General features: G+C 44.5%; 1 protein-coding gene across 2 annotated transcripts in view; it reads right to left on the reverse strand.

The window, feature by feature from the left end:
• Positions 1-22,347, reverse strand: part of tmtc1 (transmembrane O-mannosyltransferase targeting cadherins 1) — a 164,220-nt gene that overhangs the window by 54,668 nt on the left and 87,205 nt on the right. For both annotated transcript variants that reach the window (XM_069903126.1, XM_069903127.1), the window contains exons 9-11: positions 16,557-16,724; positions 11,494-11,607; positions 8,738-8,881 (exon numbers count right to left, since the gene is read on the reverse strand). In XM_069903126.1, coding sequence (XP_069759227.1) covers positions 8,738-8,881; positions 11,494-11,607; positions 16,557-16,724 — 426 coding nt within the window. The remainder of the gene's footprint in view (positions 1-8,737; positions 8,882-11,493; positions 11,608-16,556; positions 16,725-22,347) is intronic.

A 22,347-nucleotide genomic window follows, 5' to 3' on the forward strand; every position in this document is an offset into this window, starting at 1 on the left:
CAGTTTCTGGTGAGTCACACAGGCTAGGAGGATGCAAAGTTCAACTCTAGGTTTTGCAGGGAGTCGGGGTATTTGTTTCAGGACACCTGGTGAGACCAGAGAATTCATTTGCAGAATTAGCCATCAACATTGTGTGTGGCTGCGTTAGCGTAAACCAACACTGAGTGCCACTACAGTGTTCTCAGGATCTGGTCTCTTTGCTGTCCAATGTTCCAGGGCTTGTCCTTCAGAGCAAAGGCTTGGTAGGGAAATAGCTTTGGTCATGTCCATCAGGCACTGGCCAGCACAGAGTCTGACCAAGGCAATCTGTGAGAGAAGGTCACGATGGGTCCTGTGGGATGGTTTCCTGAGCAACGACAAAGTTGTTTGGCTGAATGCCTCATCACCAGACTTGCAAATAAGCACCGAGATCTTGCTTGACTGCAGCATGGCTGCAGTGTGGATGGGACAGCGATCTCCATTGCAGACTGCACATTTAAACATGACCTTTCCCAGGCTGAGGGAGCAGAGGAGAGTCGAAAACAGCTGGCTCAGTACCAGCGCTCATGCGTCACGTTCAAGGAAGAGTAGCTGAGACTGGAGGAGTTTATCATGAGTGTGATCTGCTCAAATTCTGATCTTTCTCTTCCAGCCAGCTGTGTCAAAACCAACCAGGTAAGTCAACCACAGCTGCAGAAAAAAAACTTGCTTTGTTAAAGGCAACTAAAAATGGGACAGCAAAATTAGAGTACAGCTGTCAAAGGGACAAAACAGCTCAGAAAATGTAAACTGGCGACCAACATGTCAGCAACATTGTGCTGGGAGTTGGCTTTGTGTTCACTTCAAGAAAGGTCTCTTTCATTTCTTGGTGTGGGAACAGGTCCTGTCATCTGAAGCTAACTAAGAAAGTCTGCAGATGCTGGGGTCAAGTGCAATGCACAAGAGTCTCAGAGAATCATCACGGCATCCCAAGGAAGTAAAGGGTAACCAACATTTCGAGCTTGAGCCCTTCGTCGGGGTGTAAGCAACGACATCAGGAGAATTGCAGGTCATGTCATTTGGATGGTTAGTATGTTTGGGTAACCATCTGATTGCCCAGACTGGATCTGAGAGCGTTCTCTCCAATGTTATTCTCCTTTGCTACAGCTGGGCAGATGCTTGTACCTGATGGACCAGGTGATGGTGCAGCTAAGCAGATGCTTGGGTTTCAGTACACTTGCTAACCTTTCGGATTGGAACCCTTTCTCCAGACTGAAACCTAGACTGACCATTTCTACCCAAGATGTTGCCTGACTCATGAGTCCATCCAGCTTTTCACTGTCACCTCAAAAGATTCCGGTATCTGCAGACTTTGTATTTACCTCTAAAGTAATCCTATCCAATAATGGGAGCAGTATAAAACAGGAGACTTGATGGCTGCTTTGTACATGAAGAACTGCCACCGCTGAATTTCCAGGTCTGCATTTTGTCTCCAAATGAACGGGAACCTAAAAAAAACTGGCATCATAAGGAGTTTGAGAAAGTTCCCCATCATTCAACAACCCTAACAAATTTCAACATCTGCCAGCATTTATAAATTGTTTAGCCTCACAAAGCACACATACTGAAAGTGGCAAGTCAATTTCTGCTCAAATCTTGGGTCAGTGGACCCCTGCAAAAAAATCTCACACCTCATTATTTTCCATTTATTGTCCAATTTAACTTTTTATGCTCCCTTGTGCCCAGTTGCCACTTTCCACCGACATTATTTATGAGCAGCACATCGTACATCAAGTTGCTTTCTTCATTAGTACACGCTGCTAATTTTCTTTGCTGGGACTGCAAATCATGCACTGAAGAGCTTGCTCCCAGTCATCACCCAATCAGTAACCCCTCCTGTATTTGTGGAAGAAATTCTCCATCCTTCTGTTCCAGAAATGGCATTTGGTCCCAGGATGTCCTCCGCCACTTCAGCTACACTTTAGAGACCTAACAGGCCATTTGCTCTTACTCCACATGGAAAGGCAAGCACAATTCAGAGAGTCATAAGAATACAATGTGGAAACAGGTCCTTCAGCCCATCGAGTCTGTGCCAACCATTTACATCAATCTGACATGAGGTGTTTCATTCTCTCCAAATACCTATCAACCCCCACCCCGGGTTCTACCACTCACCTACAGATTACAGGGGGAATTAACAGTGGCCAATTAACCTGCCAAAACACACATCTTTTGGAATGGAAAACTGGAATACCTGATGGAAACCTATGTGGTCATATGCAAACTCCACAAAGGCAGCATTTAAGGTGAACTCTGAACTGAAGTGGCAAGCTGGGACACTCACACTTCATAATGGTGACCATACCACAAAATAATGCTGCGTTTACAAGTCAAACTTGATTCTCTGATCACAAATGTTGTTTTGATCCCAGCTATCGAGATCTGGCTCTTAGTTCATTTGCCTTGAAATAAGCAGCAAGGATTGTGTAGCACAAGATTACATGCACTGAATTAGTTTATCTTGGGCCCATCACAATTAGTCCCACAATCGCTATTTATTCCCACCTACCCTGTGAATTTTCATTTTCTTCCAACATGGTCAATGTCAGTTTTGAAGCAAAGCAGAGCAAGAAATGCTGTGCCTACCAAAATTCTCTTCATCGTTCTCTGAGTCTTTAACCGATTATCTTAAATCTGTACTGACTAGTTCCTGACCCTCCTGTCTGTGGAAACATTCTCTCCCCACTTATTCCCATCAAAACCCTTCAGGCTGAACAATGCCATTAAACCGCTTGAAATAAAACAATGCTGTCAGCACTGTCCTACTGCAATTTGGCTGCAGCTCAGCTTGACAGGCAGCATTTCAATAGTATCGCGAACGCAAGATAAAGAAACAAAAGGAGGCTGTTGGGCCCAAGTCGGCACTTCTGTTCAGCGAGAACTGTGCTAGTGTGTCTTGCCTTCAGAAAAAAAAATTCCAAAGGTCCTCAACTGGCTGAGTGAAGAACCTTCTCCTCAATTCAGTCCTAACTGAATGACCTCTTATTTTGAAACAGTGTACTGTCAGACCAGCAAAAACAAATCTCACACTAGTAAAATAGTATTCCACTCACTCTGATCGCTCTCTCCAACTCTGTGTTTTATTCTGCTGTACTGTTTGGCAAGATTTGCTGGATAGCACGCACAACAAACCATGTCACCGTACCTAGGCAAAAGCCATGAGTAGGCAGGTGCAGCAAGTAATTAGGAAGGTGAATGGCCTGGGGTATACAAGAAGGGGCAATAAGCAGAAACTTGAATTTGACTCCTGGGTCTAAGCTCCTTCGCCAGGGTAAACCACTTCCCTACATTTACCCTGTGATGCCTCCAAGAACTGTTCAATTTAACCTCAGTAGCCTGCTGCACAAAACCTAGTAACTGTAAAGAATTTCAATAAGGGTCTTGAATCATGCCAAGACTATGACTAAGATAGGAAACCAATCTCCATGACCCTGGTGGCCTTCTAGCAGGGCACGAGGGGACTGGAAAAGGATTGAGATAGGTTGCGTGAGTGGGTAAGGAGTATAATGGAGGAAAATGTGAGGTCATCCCAATTGGAAGGACAAATATAAAGCAAAAATATTTTTTAAACAAAGGAGGAGGATGAAATATTCTCATGTTTTCTTATGACATAAGTGGCTATTTGACCCATTGACTCTATTTGGCCTCTTGGCCTCGAGGAGAGCAATTAGTCCCATCCCTCCACTCTTTCCCAGGAACCAACTTCATTTCACGCCCTGATTGTCCTAAGAGTCACCAATGAACTAGTCAACCAGCAAACCTGAGGACCCAGAGAAAATCTGCACAATTGCAGGGAGAGCATGCAAACTCTGCAGAGCTGGAGCAGGAGGTTAGGATTGAATCTGGTCACTGGAGCTGGGAGGCAGTACCTCCACTGAGCTGTGCTCAGCATTCAAATTCCTCAGATGTCACAGTGGGATGTGAACTTATGTCACCACACCAAAGGCTTGGGCTTTCAAATGCCCTCCAAAGTTGTGGTGCAAAAGCATCCATGTGTCTTCATATAGGAAAGAAAGGTAGTGAGCAGGCAGGTTCAGCAAGCAGCCTGGAGTATGCAAGAAGGGAAGCTTTGATGCCACTTTAGCGGGTGCTGGGGAAAGACTGCAGCAATGTGCTGAGACCACTATTGATCTTAACTACTTATTTATTTGTAATGACACAGGATGAAGACATTTGGCCAATCATATCCATGACTGAGTACAATCCTATGCCAAGAAAGTGGTAGAAGTGAGACCAATCACCATGTTCAAAAGGCATTAAGGTTGTTGCATGGATAGGAAAGATTTCTAAAAATAGCAGCCTGGTTAAAAGGAAAATAGTGACATGGTAAGCGCAATACTGTTACAGCGCCAGCCTGGGGGCTTCTAGTTTCAAAAACATACTGGGAGTTGTCAGTCAGGTGGGTGTAATTGGGTGGCCGAAAGGGCCTGTTACCGTGCTGTATGTCGAAATTTAAAATTTCAATTTAGAGGGATTATGGGCTGAATGCAGCCTGTACAAGTTGGACCAAAGGGCCTGTTTCTGTCATGTAGAAATCCACATCAGCCCCTTTCCACCTCTTTTTCTCCCACCTGCCCATCAACTCACTATTCCAAGGGATGATTCACAGCAGTTATTTAAGCTTCCAGCATACATCTTTGCCATATGGGAGGTAACTGTGCCTGTGATACCCAGAGTAAACTCAAGTGGTCAGAGGAAGTGGATGAAACCGGCACAGACACCACTGCAGATTAGACCAGTTGCAGAGCTGTCAGGCACCGTGAATCACGGAGCAGAGCACAAATGTGCTGCCGCATCTGCATCTGTTTAATTCCATACTGAATGGAAGCAGGTTTGAGCGTTACCTGGTCCAATCCCATTCTCATTTCCCTCTGATGTAAGGCAGAGCTCTGAAACAATGAATGGTCCCTTCTCACCAGGACATACCTTCCAAATTTTCAAATTTTTAATTATTAAATTTAAATTTAGACATACAGCAAGGTAGCAGGCCCTTTCGGCCCATGAGTCCATGCCACCCAATTACACCTGATTAACCTACAACCCCTGGTATGTTTCGAATGGTGGGAGGAAACCAGAGCCCCTGGGTAAAGCCCACGCAGACTCGGGGAGAACATATAAACTCCTTATAGACAGTGCGGGGTTCAAACCGCGGTCCAAATCACTGGCGCTAACCATGCCCTCACAAGCCCAAAGATTCAACATCCAGTGTCAACAGCTCCAGAACCTCCAGTTCATGGACACAGATAATGCAGGAGGTACTCACATGAATGCAGTGTCAATCAAAAATTCATCTCTCACCGACTGGCTTTCACTTTGCCTGGACATGTCAGCTGTCACTGCAAGCATGTACGTCACAGAGGGAAAAAGGCTCATTGATGCCCAAGTTTCAGAACACAGCCAACTGCCTATTCTGTCTGTGGATGTTTTGAAGAGGCGATCACAGCAGTGAATGCCTGTGGATATTATACAGAAGGATTCTGAGCTTGCACATCTCAAGATGCCATCAGCTGGTTTTTGGCACTGAGCACAATTCATTGGCCTGGCTATGCAAATGGTCGAGCAGCAGGAGCCTGAACAGGGATTATTGAGTAAACTGAAACGATGCAGAGTCAACAATAATTAATGTTGGAACTGCAGCCGCTCACCATCGTTATAAATTATATTGATACTTAATCTCTTTTTCACTCGCTAAGCTTGATGATCACATTAAGATAAGTAAAGTCAGGAGTGCAAGAGAAGCATAATACTAACACAGGAAGTGAGTGGGGGAAGCCAAGAAGTAGATGTCAATGCAGGGAAATACGAGGTCATCCACTTCGAACATATAGCATGAAAGGTGGAAGCGGTGGAGGCCCAGTTAATGCTGGGGACGGGTTCCATGTTGAGTGAATCTCTGTCATGTCACGGACACAAAACATTCAAGATGGCTTGGAGATGCCTACCCTTCATATGCAGAAGAGTGCATCAAAAGTGGAGGGGATTTGCACTGCAAGAACGTCAACCCCTCACAAGATCCCCCCCCAGAGTACTATAAACATTTCTGACCGCAACACCTTGAAGGAATATTCAAGCTTTGCAGCATAGATTTACTTACATTCTGGATTAAATTACAAATACAAGATTATAAAAAGATGTGGTTGCATTCACTCGAAGGTTGTGGGATGATCTGAAGTCTAAAGGTTTCTAAGTGGGGGGGGGGGTGTCAAAAGAGTTCGCTCACTGAAAGTGGGACAGGCGTGAAGAATTACATAGCTCTTCTGCCCAAGTTCCTACGGTAGCACATGACTTCAATAAGTCATACAATTTTACGGCATGGAAACAGGCCTTTCGGGCCATCCAAGCTCGTCCCACTTCTCAGCTTTTATCTCTTCTACCCTCCCACCTGTATCCACCTCTTACCTGTTAGCCTCTCTTCCCCCCCCCCCCCCCCCACCTCTTCCACTCTCCCACTTTTTATTCAGGTGCTTGCCCTTTTGTTTTAATACCTGATGAAGGGCCCAGGCCTGAAACATTGGATGCAGCATGACCTACCAAGTTCCTTCAGCACGTTTGGGCATTTTTAAACTCGACCCAAGCATCTGTAGATTTTCTTGTTTAACTCCTGATCCATGTGTTTGGTGCATGTATCTCCTGTTCATGTAATTAACTAAATATCATTTAAACTTTAATACTGTACAGGCCTCTACCACTTCCACTGGCAGCACATTCTGTACACCTACCACCCCTGAATAAAAAAGGTACACCCCAAATCCCCTTTAAATCTTCCCCTCTCAATTTAAACCAAGGGCATCTTGTTTTAAATTCTCTTTTCCTGGGAAGATGATAATGACTAGACACTTTATATCTGCCCCTCAAAGGTCTCCGTTCTCAGGAGAAAAGTCCCTGGCTATCAAGCCTCTCCTTGCAATACAAGCCTGCCAGGACTGGTAACATTCATCAGGACCTTTCCTGAATGACTGAGGTGCATTTCACATTGTTCTTGACAGTTTTAATAAACTAATATGTACACTAAGAGGTCCTGTCTCTCTGCAAGACAAACCTGGAAGTCTGGACTGTAGCTCTGGACTGCTTTATATACAAGGTCACCGGGATGACCCCTGGTGACCTGGTGGTATAATTACATATCACCACAGTTCTGACCAAACTCAACCTCTTCCACTGGAGAAACAGGCAATTCTGCCACTGCTCTTTCCAATTCCATTCCCTCAATATCAAACCAAATATCCAAAATCCTGGAATCCTCAGGACCCCCTGCCTCAGCCCTGAGCCTTAGTACAAATAAGGAATGCTGGGAGCTGCTCCAGAATGGGGTATTGACAAGCCTAAGGAATATAATTGTCTTTAAAGTATCCTCACCTGTCATTCCTCACCTGTCATTGAAGGAGATAAGATCTGATCAATACAATGAACATTCCATGCCTCAACAGTCAATATAATGACAGCTGATCTGCCCCAGGCTTGAACTCTTCTGCATGAACTCCCCATTCCCCGATCTTTCAACGGTTTCATAAATACCGCCTGTGAACTAACTTTCACAACCCTCCACGCTAGAGAATTCCAGAGATTTGCCTCCTTTTATGAGAAGCAATCAATTTACTCCTCAGTTTTAAATGATAATCCCCTGACAACCACACCCCTTCAATCAGGCATCTCCCAATTTAAAAAAATTTAGCCGTGCAGCACGGTTACAGGCCTCTTTGGCCCACGAGCCCTTGCTGCCCAATCACAACCAATTGGCCTACAGCTGCAGGTACATTTTGAATTGTGGGAGGAAACTGGAGACCCTGGACAAAACCCAGGCAGACACGGGGAGAACGTACAAACACCTTACAGACAGTGCGGGATTCAAACCCAGGTCCCGATCACCCGCGCTGTAACTATGTTGTGCTAACCCCTCTGCCCTGGACATCTATCCTCTCAAGTACCTTCAGGATCTTCCATGTTTCATTAAGATCACCCACATCTTTTCCAAACCACATTTGTACCATTCACATTAGGACTTCCATCCCAGGGACCTATTTCCCCCCCCCCCCCCACTGAGTGAATCTCTCTTGCTCAAATGTTGGTTTCTCCATTCTCAAATGGGAGAACCAAATCTCCACACACTACTCTGGGCACGACCACAAGAGCAAAATGTGCAACTGCCGCACCACCTCTGCATTTCTAAACTCCTCCCCAAATGCAATGAAGGACAACCTATTCAATGCCATGGTTGTGACGAGCAGCAGAGCGAGCAAATGTAACACAGAAAGCCAAGGGAGACGTTTTGTTGGATATGTGGAACAACCACAGACCGAGGCACTGATTCACAACATCTTTGTAAATTACTAAGGAAGGAATGCGCAAAAGTGCAACTGACCTGTACAAAAGTTGGACGATCTATAATTTTGAAGGAATGACAAGGAACAACAAAATTGACCACCTCAAAACAGTTCTTGTTAATATGGCAAGTAAAAATAATTGATTCACAATTGCTCTGACCTCATTAGACATCCAAACCATGACACATTCAATCTCATGTTTTGAAAGGCGGCAAATGCAACAGCTTTAGGTTTGGTCATCCGTCAATTTGAAAATCTGTAAAGGCACCTGCCAATCAGCTTGAAACATGCTCAACCCATAGAAGGAACGAACGATGCCAACATTTTAATGAGGACCCAACATTTATCACAGCCAAATTCCCAAATTCTGAAGTGCATGCATCAACGTTTGAACTTACTTTAGCAGGTTGCCCAGATTAAAGAGAGCTCGGTTATGCTGGGGGTTCAGTTTCAAGGCCTGCCTGTAATGATCTTCCGCTTCAGACACGTCCTTTGTCAGGGTGCCAAGATTGTTCAGTGCGCTAGCATGTCGAGGATAGAGCCTGCAGAATGACCGCCAAGAAATGAAAAAGAAACATTAAGCTGTCCCATTGCAAGCCCAGTGGCACAACTCCCTTACAGCTCCAGAGATCCAAGTTCAATCCTGACCTCTGGCACTAACTGTGTGGAGTTTGTAAGTTTCCTCAGTGTTAGCATGGGTTTCTCCTGGATGCTCTGGTTTCCTTGTACAGCCCAAAGATGCTCAATCTGGTTGGTTAACTGGATGCTATAAATTGCTCCAACTGTCTAAGTGAGAGGTAGAATTGGCAAAGAATGGATGGAAATTTGGGGAGAATAAAAAGTGAATACTATAAGTGGTTTATGGTTGGTGTGGACTCAATGGGCCAAGGAACTATGCCCTGGTACATAAATGGTAATCAATATGCTATCAAGACTCAGTAAATCCATGCAATAAAAAAGAGGGTTAGGTAAAACCTACTAAACATCTGTTTAAAATTATGAATTGCTTTGATATGATAGGTATTAGGGTCATGAACTAGACTCTGATCTGTCTTCAAAAAAAGTTAAAGTGGCAATTTGGTGGGGGAGGTCCAATGTACATTTTATGTCCACATCCTCTAAATGTAATGTCCTATATTTTTAAATTAAAATTAGACATACAGCATGGTAACAGGCCAATTCAGTCCTTCAAGTCCATTAAGCTACAACCCTCCCCTCCCCCAACGGTGGGAAGAAACCGGAGTCTCTGGAGAAGATCCACACTAACACGAGGAGAACGTACCGACTCCTTACAGACAGCGCGAGATGATTCAAAACCCGCCCCAATCACTGGCGCTGTAAAGGCGTTGCACTAATCGCTAGGCCAACCGTGCCACCCTTTGAATTGGCGTGTCTACCAAATGAATTTGTAGCCCAATGTTCCTATTTGTGGGAAAGATCACAAACACAAGTTAATTTCAAACAGAATTTGGAACAACTTGGTACCTGAGAGAATGGCAGGGCCAAACAACTTGAATGCATTTCAGGGATGTTACACAAATATACAAGGCAACAAGGGCAAGGATGGGATAAGGCAGAGCGGAAGAGGGATGAGCTGGAGCAGTCTATATCAGTTGAACTGGAGCAGTCTATACCAGTCGAGCTGGAGCAGTCTATACCAGTCGAGCTGAAGGGCCTTTACCTGGTGCTTTTCTGCTTTATTACTGCAGAACGTTCTTAGCTCTACCTGACCTGCAAATTAATCCAGAAGCACCTTGAGGAGAAAAGAAAGCACTCTGTTCCTCCTCAAACTCTGAACAACATTCCTCTCACATTAACACCAGCAAGGACAGAGAGAATCCAAAGATGCATCTGATCCTGCTTGCAGGACTAAGTAACTGCTGACTGCAGTTTAAAACTATCTCACTGATCTTCAAATGCTTTCGGGCATCCTGAGGGTTTGACATAACGCAACAGAAATTCAAGAGCTCTTTTTTTTCTCCCATGTTTTCATCTTTTCCTTGCATCTTTCTGACTGGAGAATTGGTCTGGGTGAACAATGGGTCTGTCTGGTACACCCACCACACACACACTAGACACTAAAACAAACTCCTTTTGTGAACTAGTCAAAGCAGGAACAAAGCAAATGGCTTGTTCTTGCTAGGCAGCAGCAGGCCAACCCCATTCTTAAAGAGAAAATGGAGTTGCTGTGGCAACCACACTGTCTGTCATCAGGAAGCACAAAGGAGTTGGACAGGGGCCTGAAATTCCATTTAAACATCGCCCACTTACTCGAGGCAAGCACCTTCAATCAGGGACAACCTATCAGTTCCAGGAGTTACACAGAAAAGTCTGCAGACGCTGTGATTGCAGTGCAACACCCAAAAGTGCTGGAGAAACTCAGCAGGTCTCACAGCATCCAGAAGAAACACAGGGTAGCCAACATTTCAGGCTCTGAGCCCTTTGTCAATGAATGAGCAAAGAGCCTGAATAAAAATTTGGGGGGGGGGAGGGGGGTTGGGGGAAGGGACCACAGGCTAACAGGTAAGAAGTCATGGGTGGGTACAGGTGGCAGGGTAGATGAGAAAAAGTGACAGATGGAGTGGGTACCCTGAATGGAGGGGGAAGGGAAGAGGGTGCAGAGCTGGGAGGAAAGGAGGTAGAGGGATAGGGAAAGAGACTCAAGAGAGGGATTTCCAGGAAACTGGAGAAGTTCACACTTGCTCCTTGTTCCAGAAATTAACAGCTAATTGACTTTTTAAGGGTCAAATCTGAAAGCAAAATCATCCATACTTTTCACTTACCGACGACATTTTAAAAAATCATGTCACGCGAGGTGAAAACATGTGCTCAGCGCATAGTCCTGCAGCCTGGAATGTGCCAGCCAGCAGCATTCCTGGACTGACATGCCCATGTGCTGAAAGACCAACAGGTTTCAGGTAGACCAAAGTGCTTCTTTCACTGAGTTGATCAGTTCTGGATGGCTGACTCCCTATGTATCCCTGGGAACACCCCGTAAATCAGAGTCCTCTGCTGCTGGAGATGAACCGTGACAACCGTCCTTGCATCCTTCTCTACGCCTTCTTTAGCAAACCTGCTTCCTGCAAGGTCCGTCTCCACCCCACTGAGGTCTGAAGGTGAACAGTGTGAGAGTTGTGTGGAGCTTGCTGCTTACCTTAGAGCAGTTTGGTAATGATGTACTGCTTCACCATGGCGACCCTGGTCTTTCAGGAAGTTAGCATAGTTATAATGTACCTTAGCATTCAGGGGCAAAGTCTGCACTCCTGATCTGGAGAGAGAGAGAGAGAGAGAGAGAGAGATGGGGGAGGAGAGCCAGAATTAAAGCCTCGGGTTGAGCGTCATTGCAAACTGTATTTGATAACATGAATTCCAAACAATTCCATAAGATATCCAGAGCGTCTACCATAACAAAGCAACATCCACCAATTAATGTACAAAAGAATTAAGCTGATTCGGGTTTGAAAATAACATCTTGGATAATTTCACTATTGTCCCTTTAATTTAACTTATAAAATCCAAAGGGAACAGAGGCATTTGACACCATCATCCCCTCAAAAATAATCAGCCAACTCCAAATCCTGGGAGTTAACACCCCACTGGGTAATTGGTTCATGAATTTCCTCACCTCCAGACCACCATCAGTGAAGATTAGAAGGATTTCTCCTCCACAGTCTCCATCTGTACTGGAGCACTGCTCCCTGCTTCGCCCCCTGCTCTACTCACTTTACACCATCTCCAAATTTGCTGACGATACCATGGTACTAGGTTGTATAAAGGATAGGGATGAGTCTGCATAAAGGTCGGAGTTTTAAAACTTGGCTGAATGGTTCACCAGTAACAATTTTGCACTCAATGTCACCAAAACTAGGGAGCTGATGGTTGACTTCAGGAAAGGAAAGCCAGAGGTTTACAATCCAGTGATCTTTGGGGAATCAGAGTGGAGAAGGTGAGCAGATTTAGGTTCTTGGGAGTCACTATCTTGGACAATCTTTCCTGGATCCAACATACCAATGGCATTGCGAAGTAAGCACATTAGCACCTCTACTTCCTCAGGAGTTTGCAGAGGTTTGGTATGACATCGGAAACGCTGGCAAATTTCTACAGATGTGTGGTGGTATAGGAACACCAACATACCTGAGCATAAAGTCTTCCAAAAGGTATTGGATACACCCAGGACATTACAGGCAAAACCCTCCCCACTATTAAGAACATCTATAGGGAACGCTACCATCAGAGAGCAGCAGCAGTCATCAAAGACTCTCACTACCCAGCACATGCTCTGTTCTCGCTGCTGCCATCAGAAGAGGTCTAGGTGCCACAAGACTCGCACAACCAGTTTCAGGAACAGCTGCTTCTCCTCCACCATCAGACTCCTCAATGACAAACTCAATCAGAGACTCATTTAAGGACTCTTACTTGTGCACTTTATTGATTTTCTTTGCTCTCCCTGTATTGTACAGTCAGTTTGTTTACATTCATCATCTGTTTACAATCTTTTTGATTGTTTACATTTTCTCACAGTACTCCCAATTAATGGTAATTCTGCCTCACCCGCAGGAAAGAGGAATCTCAGGGTTGTATGTGATGTCATGTATGTACTCTGACAATAAATCCGATATCTGATTGGCCACAGTACCAACAAATTTAGAGGTTCCAAAGCTGACAACAGATTCCAGGTAATACACTGGTCTCTGCAAGGTGTGTGATTTTATAGACTCTCTCCTTTGTTCTTTTAGTTCAGTGATTCTCAACCTTTTTCTTTCCACTCACATCCCACTTTAAGTATTCCCTATGCCATCAGTGCTCTGATTAGTAAAGGATGGCTTAAGGTGGGATGTGGGTGGAAAGAAAAAGTTTGAAAACCACTGTTTTAATCATCCCTCATTGACTCGTTATGTGCACGGTTTCAGAACTCCAAAGGAAATGGGCCCATGACAATTTTGCTCAAGCAAAATATTTCAGTAACAATTGGGTCTTGAGCAGTGATTCTCAACCTTCCCACTCATAGTGGTATGTGAGTGGAAAGAAAAAGGATGAGAACCAATTTTAGTTAACAAAAAAATGTACTGGGGGTTTTAGGTCAATTGGTTGTAATTGGGTGGCACAGGGTCATGGGCCTAAATGGCATGTTACCATCTAAATAAACAGAATTTTGTGATTGTAGTGTGAATAAAAGCTCTCACGACTGGAGAGAGAGCAAACATTTTTATTAGCTTATAACTAAGGGTAGCGTCTCACAGTCTTCAGAAGGGTTCTGGGTTTAGGTGGGAAACCTGGGTTATAAGTGAGCAGATGGGGGCGGAGCCGGCAGGTGGGGCTAGCCATCAGTACAATGCCCTCCCAGTGAATCCCAGTTCACTGCAGAGATAGTTTATTTTAATTATTTGGTCATTTGGCCATTAAAATTGACCCCCAGTGACAAAACCTGAGGAGAGTTGATGGAAATGTGGGAGAATAAGTTAAAATGAGTGGAGAATAGGATTGTTTTGTGTGCTGACACAAACTCAGTGGTTTGAAAAGGCTTCTTTCTGGCATGAAGAAAATATGAAAATTTCATCTTTTTTTTAATTAACATCTGAACATTGCACACCTTTGACAGATATCATAACTGGAGTTGCTCTGTTGAGTCTGTACAAAACTTCAGTGAGACCAAGTATGGAATATTGTGTCTATATTTTTGGAAGGACGTGAATGTCTGAGAGAGGGTCAGAAAGGAATCAATCCAAAATCAAAAATATCAGCTCCAAGTTGAAATTGGAGAAGCTAGGGCTGTTCCCCTGGGAGAAGAGTTGGGGAGGTTTGCTGGAGTTCCAGATAATCATGGCCAATTTACAGGGGAAACTGAAGGAAGCTACTTCCACTGGCAGTTGGTTCACGAAGTGGGGAGAGTGACATGGATTCTGGAGCAATGGATAACCATGTAACCAAATAACAATTACAGCACAGAAACAGGCTAACTTGGCACTTCTAGTCCATGCTGAACACTTTCTCCCACCTAACCCCACTGATCTACACTCGACCCGTAACCCTCCATTCCTTTCCCACCCATATACATATCCAAATTTTCCTTAAATGCTAATATCGAGCTGCCTCCACCACTTTGTCTGGAAGCTCATTCCACAAACCCACCACTCTCTGAGTAAAGAAGCCCCCCCCCCTCATGTTTTCTCTAAACTTTAGCTCCCAACTCTCAACACATGTACTCTTGTTTGTATTTCCCCCTTTCTTAAAGGAAAAAGCCTCACCACATCAACTCTATCTATACCCCTAATAATTTTAAATACCTCATTCAAATCCCCTCTCAACCTTCTATGCTCAAAAGAATAAAGACCTAACTTATTTTAACCTTTGCCTATAACTTAGACTCTGTAACCCCCAGCAACATTCTAGTAAATTTTCTCTACACTCTCTCCCATTTGTTGCTATCTTTCCAATACTTTGGTGACCAAAACTGTACACAATACTCCAAATTTGGCCTCATCCTACAAAAGCAATGTTCAGAAAAACTCAGTTGCAATGATGTGGAATTCACTGACTATAGATCACCAGAGTCTTCCGGAGGGAACTGAATAGACAATTAAGAGAAAACAACTTTCAAGACTACAAGGAACCAGACTGACGTGATTGCTCCACGAGGAGTCAGCACAGACCAATAGGCCAACCTACCATCTTGTGCATTGCAACAGTTTCAAGGACAACTTTTACAGACTGAAGTGTTTCTTCTTGGTATTCAGTCCCATGCCACAGGCCTAAATAACCCTTTGTCTTCACTCCTCCTGCAATTATTTATCACTTAAATTTGCAAAACCTGTGCACAATGTACAGGATTGCAGGAGGAAACAGCTTTTCCTGGTCACTTCCTGTGAGGTAAATTGACAAACCTGGTGCCTTATTGGGGGAAAGTCAAAGTCAAGCAGGAACATTTCTCAGAAGCTATACTTTCTGGTTCTTTTTATCTATCTACACCAGAAAGATGCCATCCATGGTTATGAATTGGAAAAACCCATGTAATTCTAAGTCCAGAGAGTTCATTGAAGGCCATCCTAATAACATCTCAAGTTGGCCCCATGTAATATACAAATGGGCTGGATAAGCTCCATAGGATGCTGTGTGACCCGTTGAGTCTCTCCAGCACATTTGTGCATTGCACTTGACCCCAGCATCTGCAATCTTTCTTTTTTTTTTAAATTTTTTTATTTTTCACACCATAAACCACATTGACCATGATACATATTTTTTCCTTTTCAAATATATACAGTGCCATTTTCTCTCCCCCCCACCCTCCCTCCTCCCATCCCACCCTCCCTACCTCCCCCCACCCATCCATTTAAAGAACAAAATCTAGGATACATTAAACCAGTCAAACAATGTTGTCATTCAATAAAAATAAACAAGAAATTCCACTGAGTCAATTCTTTTCATTTCCTTCTCCTTTCGTTAATTTAGGTAGTGAAAGTCCCCGGTAGGTTTTCTCTATTGTGTTTCATGTAAGGCTCCCATATTTGTTCAAATATTTCAATATTATTTCTTAAACTATATGTTATTTTTTCTAATGGAATACATTTATTCATTTCTATATACCATTGTTGTATTTTCAAATTATCTTCCAATTGATGAAATCCACCCTATGGTTCCTACAACTCCTGGGGAAACTTAAATGATGTAACCATTTTCCCTGCACTTTCTCAGGTCTTCACAGTTCCCATGTGAACTTCATTGGACTTCTTTTGGACAGGGTAATCCTTGACAACCATCTCCCCTCCAGGTGTAGATGTTGATGGGCTCAGGAGGTGTTTCTATGTTCTTTGGAATTATTGGCCGTTCCCAAACCCTTCCCAATCCTTTTGGAATTATTGGCCATTCCCAAACCCTTCATATCTTGGGTTAATGGTAGGGATGTTGGTTGAGTTGGTGGTAATTTAACATGGAATGGGGCTAATACAGTTTACGTGCTGTCAAATAACAGATTGAGGGTAGTTTGGACAAACAGATCATTATAAAGGATATTGAGTTTTTGATGAATTATGGGCAGAATCATGAGCAGAATCATTTTTGACAAGCTTTCCAACTATTGTTCTTGTCAAAAAAAACTTCTTTTTAATACACATTTTTATGAATGGTCACAGTTTGCAAAGGCCCAGAGGTCTCTGCATTATCGAGTCACAAGTGAGGCAAGGCTGGCTTTTCAAGAGTGCGGGCCGATCAACTCAATCTCACCTGAACAGGGATTCTCTGGACAACCACACCTCATTCTGTCTCAGGGTCTTCCAGAAGAAGAGTCCAAGCACAAGCAAAGTGGACACAGTCACCACGCTGGCTCCCCATTTACTGAGAACACCACACAATCGGTTCAGCCCGTGGGCCACAAGAATGCAGTATCCCATGCTGAAGAGAAAGGGAGAGGAAAGATCACTTGAAAACAATGGAAAATAAAGCTCTGTATGCTGAAACTTCTGATAATGCTTGGATCCATTCCCCCCCACCTTCCAAAGACGTACAAGAATCATAGGTTAATTGGTTACATCAGTGCATCTGGATGGTGCAGGCTTAGGTGCTGTATCTCTAAATTTAAAATTAAATTTCACTTGTTTTAACCTAAGATACCAGTGCCACTGATGTAAAAAAAGACCAAGGTAGATCATGTGAACACAATAAAACTTAAATGGTTGTCATATCAAGGAACAAGGCAATTATACACTTCGTCAAAGAGACATGCTTTCAGGGGAATGTGAGGTGATGTGTCAAACCGAGGTCCAGAACACAGTCTGTACAACTGAATGTATGGCCAACCATGGTGGGGGGTGAGGAGGGTGTGCAAGACAAGATTCCAAAAATGCTGCAAGAATAGAGGAGATCATGTTGATCAAGAGAGGTTATAGAACATGGAAAAATACAGCAGACTACAGAGCCTTCAGCCCTCAATATTGTGCCAACCCATATATTCCCTCCTAACAAAAAAAGTACTAAACCATCCCTACCCCATTACCCTCTATTTTACTTTCATCCATGTGTCTGTCTAAGAGTCTCTTAAATGCCACCAGGGAAACATTTGGACTCAAATTGAATCCAATTACTTTCACAGTCTATGAAACACTCAGAAATTATTTACAATTATCTTGCATACAGCTTGGGAGCTGTTTGATGTTGAACAGGATAGGTTTTCTACAGAATGGCCCTTTGGCCCAACTTGTCAGTGCTGACCAAGTTGGTCCAAAGCTTATCCCATTTACCTGCCTTCAGTGCATATCCCCCCCCCCCCACCACCTCAAAACCATTCCTATTAACATGTCTTCACTTGTACTCTTCTGTCAACCCCATCAGAAATGTTAATTGATCAGTTGTGTCCTTGCTGTCTGTCGGACTTTGCCTTCTGCAGATAGTGGAACTTCCAAAGTGGAACTTCACATATAACCCAGTGAGTTTATACCAAAAAAAACTTTGTACAAAGTCCAAGAAAACCTAATAATAAGGTTGATGAGAAAACTTCAATTCAAGGCTGGGAAAGGGCCATGAAATGTGCTTGACTCTTTGTTGATGGGAAATGAAGCCTCCAGATAGAGTCATAGTCCAACTGCCCAACTTGTCCAGGCCAACTAAGTTCTGGGCTAGTCTGATTTACCTGGTATAGTCCATTTCATTCCGAGCCCTTCAAATTATTTACTGGCACAATTGTCTTCTGAATATCATCATCAATAGAACATACCACATTGCAGGCCCTTCTGCCCACAATGCTGTGCCAAAGCTTGTACTTACATTTAAAGTTAGACATACAGCCCATTTCGGCCCAAGAGTCCGTGCCGCCCTATTTAAACCCAATTAGCTGACACCCCCAGTACATTTCGAAAGGAGGGAGGAAACCAGGGACTTTGGAGAAAACCCACACAGACATGGGGAGAACATACAAACTCCTTACAGACAGCACAGAATTCAAACCCCGGTCACGATCACTGGCGCTGTAAAGGCATCGTGCTTAACTGCTACTGTGCTGCCTTATATTGTCCAGGAATATTTTTCTGGAAGGGCAAGGACAGCAGTTGGTGCAGGACAGAATTCTGTTGGTCCTGTTCACCCTTTCCAAAACCCACAGCGCAATATCTGTTGATACAGAAGCACGGCACAAGCTATCAAGCACTGTTCCCCCCCCCTCCCCCCACAATTTGATTCTAGTACGTCTCTTAGGAGAGACAAGAAAAGAAGCATTTCCAGCATTTCCACCAATAATTCCCAGAGATCGTCAACTGTTCAAGGCTTCTATTGAATAAGATGGTCAACTGTTGAAAATTGGCCAATATTTTAAGGCCCCAGCCATTCAAGATGCAGGGAAGGGCTTCCTTCCTCAGCCCCATGTCAACTTTAAGGGAATATGTAGAACTCTGACACACTTAGAAAGAACCAGAAAAAGCTGGTACAGTCCATTCCAAATGCTGTCTATTCCAGATACCCCAGACTTCATTCTGGACTGCTTTCTTTACACAAGTTTATCGACAAATAGAGGGAAAGAGTAATCTTGGCAGCAAGTATGCAGCAGGCAGTATGGACTTCTAACAGTTCAGTATTGGCTGTTCAACTGACAATAAGGAAATAAAGAAACATTCTGTGGCACTGGTTACAATCGCACCAATTCATGTGGACTCGTCCACCTATTGATTAACCTTTGAGTGCGCCACTACTTCACATTATCCCTGGCACATGCCTCTTATTGTCTCACTCCTTGACCTGTCAACCATTTGAGTTTGATTTTGTTTGCCTGATCTCCCTCGCTCCATGTGTATCACATCAACGGCGCTGGTTTTATTTACAAAAAGCCTCATTGCTAAAGATAAATGCAATAACTATCTGCAGAAGGCAAAGTCCGACAGACAGCAAGGACACAACTGACCAATTAACATTTCTGATGCGGTTGACAGAAGAATACAAGTGAAGACATGTTAATAGGAATGGTTTGGGGGGGGGGGGGTGAAATGCACTGAAGGCAGGTAAATAGGATAAGCTTTGGCCCAACTTGGTCAGCGCAAAGTTGAGCCAAAGCCCCATTCTGTAGAAAACCTGTCCTGTTCAACATCAAACAGTGCATTACAATCTTTAAAATCTGCATCTGAGGGACCGGTTTAATGTCTTATCTGTCACCCAATCCTCCCCAGACAAAATAGGAAGTCAGTCCAGATTACATGTTCTGAAGCAAGCAACGTGGATAAAAGAGGGTGACTTGTCCATTTATGTTTTTTTGTGTGCTTGCCTCACCTAAATGTATGAGTTTGCAGGACAATAATGACTTCACTTCGGATGTACTTTGGTGGGTGTAAAATGCTTTCCCAGGGTTAAGAAACACACACCCAAACTGATTGTTTTTTCCCATGGATGGGCAACAACAACTGGAATCTGTGACCTTTTGGCTCTGGGGTGAAAGTGCAACATAGGAGCTAAGGTGATCGAAACAGGTCTTCCCTCCCCAATAGTCTGTGCTTAAAGAAGGCAACGTTCTTCTCAGGTGCTTTGTGTCTTGTACATTCCCACTCCAATAAAGATCGTAACACTTTCATTCATGTCAGCCACATAAAACATTTACTGTGTGTATTGAATGGGGAAACATGACCGGATCTGAGTCAAATATCCAAAAGCATTCTCTGGATCTCAAGCATCACCACTGTGGGTTCGCATAGCTGAATATTGCAAAGATCTCCAATGAACAGCCGCCTGCCTCCCAATGTCCACTAATAACTTTGACACCTGCTCAGCCACTTCCTTGTCACGCCAGTCCATTCAGGCAGAGCGTCAATTCTAAAGTTCTCACCCTGTCATTCAAATAACTCTATCTCCATAACCACCCATCAACAACTTGTGTGATTCTCCTCCATTGAACATTCCAGCAAAGTACAGGCCTTTGGGCCCTTGATGTTGTGCTGACCTATATATTCCTACCAAATAAATACTCAACCCTTCCTAACTCGTAACTATTTTTCTTTCATTCACATGCTAAGAGTCTATTAAATGCCCCTTAATGATTCAGCCTCCCCCCACCATCCCCAACAAGCTTTTCCAGGCACCCACAACACTCTGTGTGTAAAAGAAACATACCCCTGATGTTTCCCATAAACTTTCCTCCCTTCACTTTGTACAGACATCTTCTGGTGTTTGCTATCCCCACCCTGAGAAACAGGTGCTGGCTGTCCGCCCTATGAGTGGACAGAATTTTAGAATCTTGTGGACTTCTATTAAGACACCTCTCGTCCTTCTTCACTCCAGAGAGAAAAGTCCTAGCTCCGCTAACCTTGCCTCATAAGACTTGCTTCCCAATTCAGGCAACATCCTGGTAAATCAGCCTGGCCCCTCCATTAAATTTGTCACTCTCTGGATGGCAGCCAAACTGTCTCTTCAGAAATTCCTGCCTGAACCTCAGCCAGCTCTTGCCATGCAATTCACCTTCAATCTTGGCTCTTTAATCAAGCTCCACCACCCTCTCCCTGGAGTCTCACTCAACCTTCGTGGATGTGACTCTGATTGAGGCTGACATCTCAAAGGATGCCGGCGCTACCAGATCAGCTGTAAGCAGCAGCACTGCCGCTGGTGCGGACCTGCGGTGAGCAGAAATACAGCGCTCCTGCGGGGTCCAGCTGCCCAGTTGACTGCCGTCGGCTCCACATGGGCTTTCAATGGCCTGTTGAGGGAGTCGACTGGTTTTGGTTGAAATCCAGCTATCTGCGCCCAAGATGGCAGCGCCTGTAAATCGGCAGCAGCCATGAGGGGCTGCAGACTCCGGGGAAGCGGAGGACTGGAGCAGGGCACCAGAGGATGGGAAGATCACCCACCCCCCCCACCCCCGTCTGAGAAGGAGAAGCAGAGGAGACGGCCTGTGGGGACAGTGACCACGGCGGCGGACCAGTGAAGGGGCTCTGCGGCTGAGGGACCAGTGGATACAGCAGGTTGCTGGCGACTCGAGGTGAGGAATCCGCGGAAGCTGTAGGCTGCTGGAGTTGTGAGACTCGTGCCGGGCTACAGACTGCTGGAGACCGGCTCGAACTGGCTGGAGTGGTACCAGGTAGTGGAACCAGGATGTAAGGAGGTGCTGAGGGTGCTGAAGGGTCCCTGACCATGTCAGAGGTTTGGATCTGGAGCTCGGGTCACCAATGATTTGGACTGGATTCTGGGTGGCTGCGGGGTCTGTGGAAGCACTGGAGGCCAAATGGAACACTTGGAGACTCTGTGGGGACCCCTTTTTGCTTCTCCCTCTGACTGCATCTGTAAAACGCACTTAGGCAATCCCTGCCGGTGGCAAATCTGTCTGCCTTGCAGCAGGGTAAAAAAATTAAAATACATGTAATATGATGCTGTTATTATGACAATAAATTGAATCTTGAACGACTTCCACCGTGGTTTTCTGAGGCAGTGGCAAGCAAATGTGGCCACAGCAGTCTCCCTCACATCTGGGACAGAGGGTGGCCAACAGGACAGGGAAGTGGATAGACTGTGAGGTGATGTGTTCATTCTACAACTAACCCTGGGCCTTTGGGTGCTCTTCATGGACGTCCATGAGGCTCTCAGTACCTTCATTAATGCCTCTCCTGCTAGGAATCAGTGGAAAAACTGAACAACTTCTGGGAGGCGTTAAGCTCCATCTTTTCCACTATTGTCTTGATAATCTCTTACCATGAGAGAACTTTGAATTGAATGATTGCTTTTGAAGTCTGATTTCTGGCATATGTGTGCATGTGGCATATCCCTGCAGCAGGCAGAGTCTTGCTGGGACTTCGTATCACCTGGTAGAAGACACTGTTGTTGATTCATTTGCCCTTCTTGTGAATTTGCAGGATCTTGAGATGCCTGCTGTATGGGGAACCCAGGTCATAGGGCAGCCATCACTTACCTTTAGATTTGCGCCAGATCTCAAGAGTTCGATCGAGAGATACCCTTTAGGTCTGTCAACCAAAAGCAGTCCTGGTGCAGTGAAGACTGAGATGAATTTTGTCACTGACATCAGTCTTGCCCAAGGGGTAACTCTCCAGAACAAGAA

Source organism: Narcine bancroftii, chromosome 11 (genome assembly GCF_036971445.1).
Source record: "Narcine bancroftii isolate sNarBan1 chromosome 11, sNarBan1.hap1, whole genome shotgun sequence".
Classification (NCBI taxonomy): Eukaryota; Metazoa; Chordata; class Chondrichthyes; order Torpediniformes; family Narcinidae; genus Narcine; species Narcine bancroftii.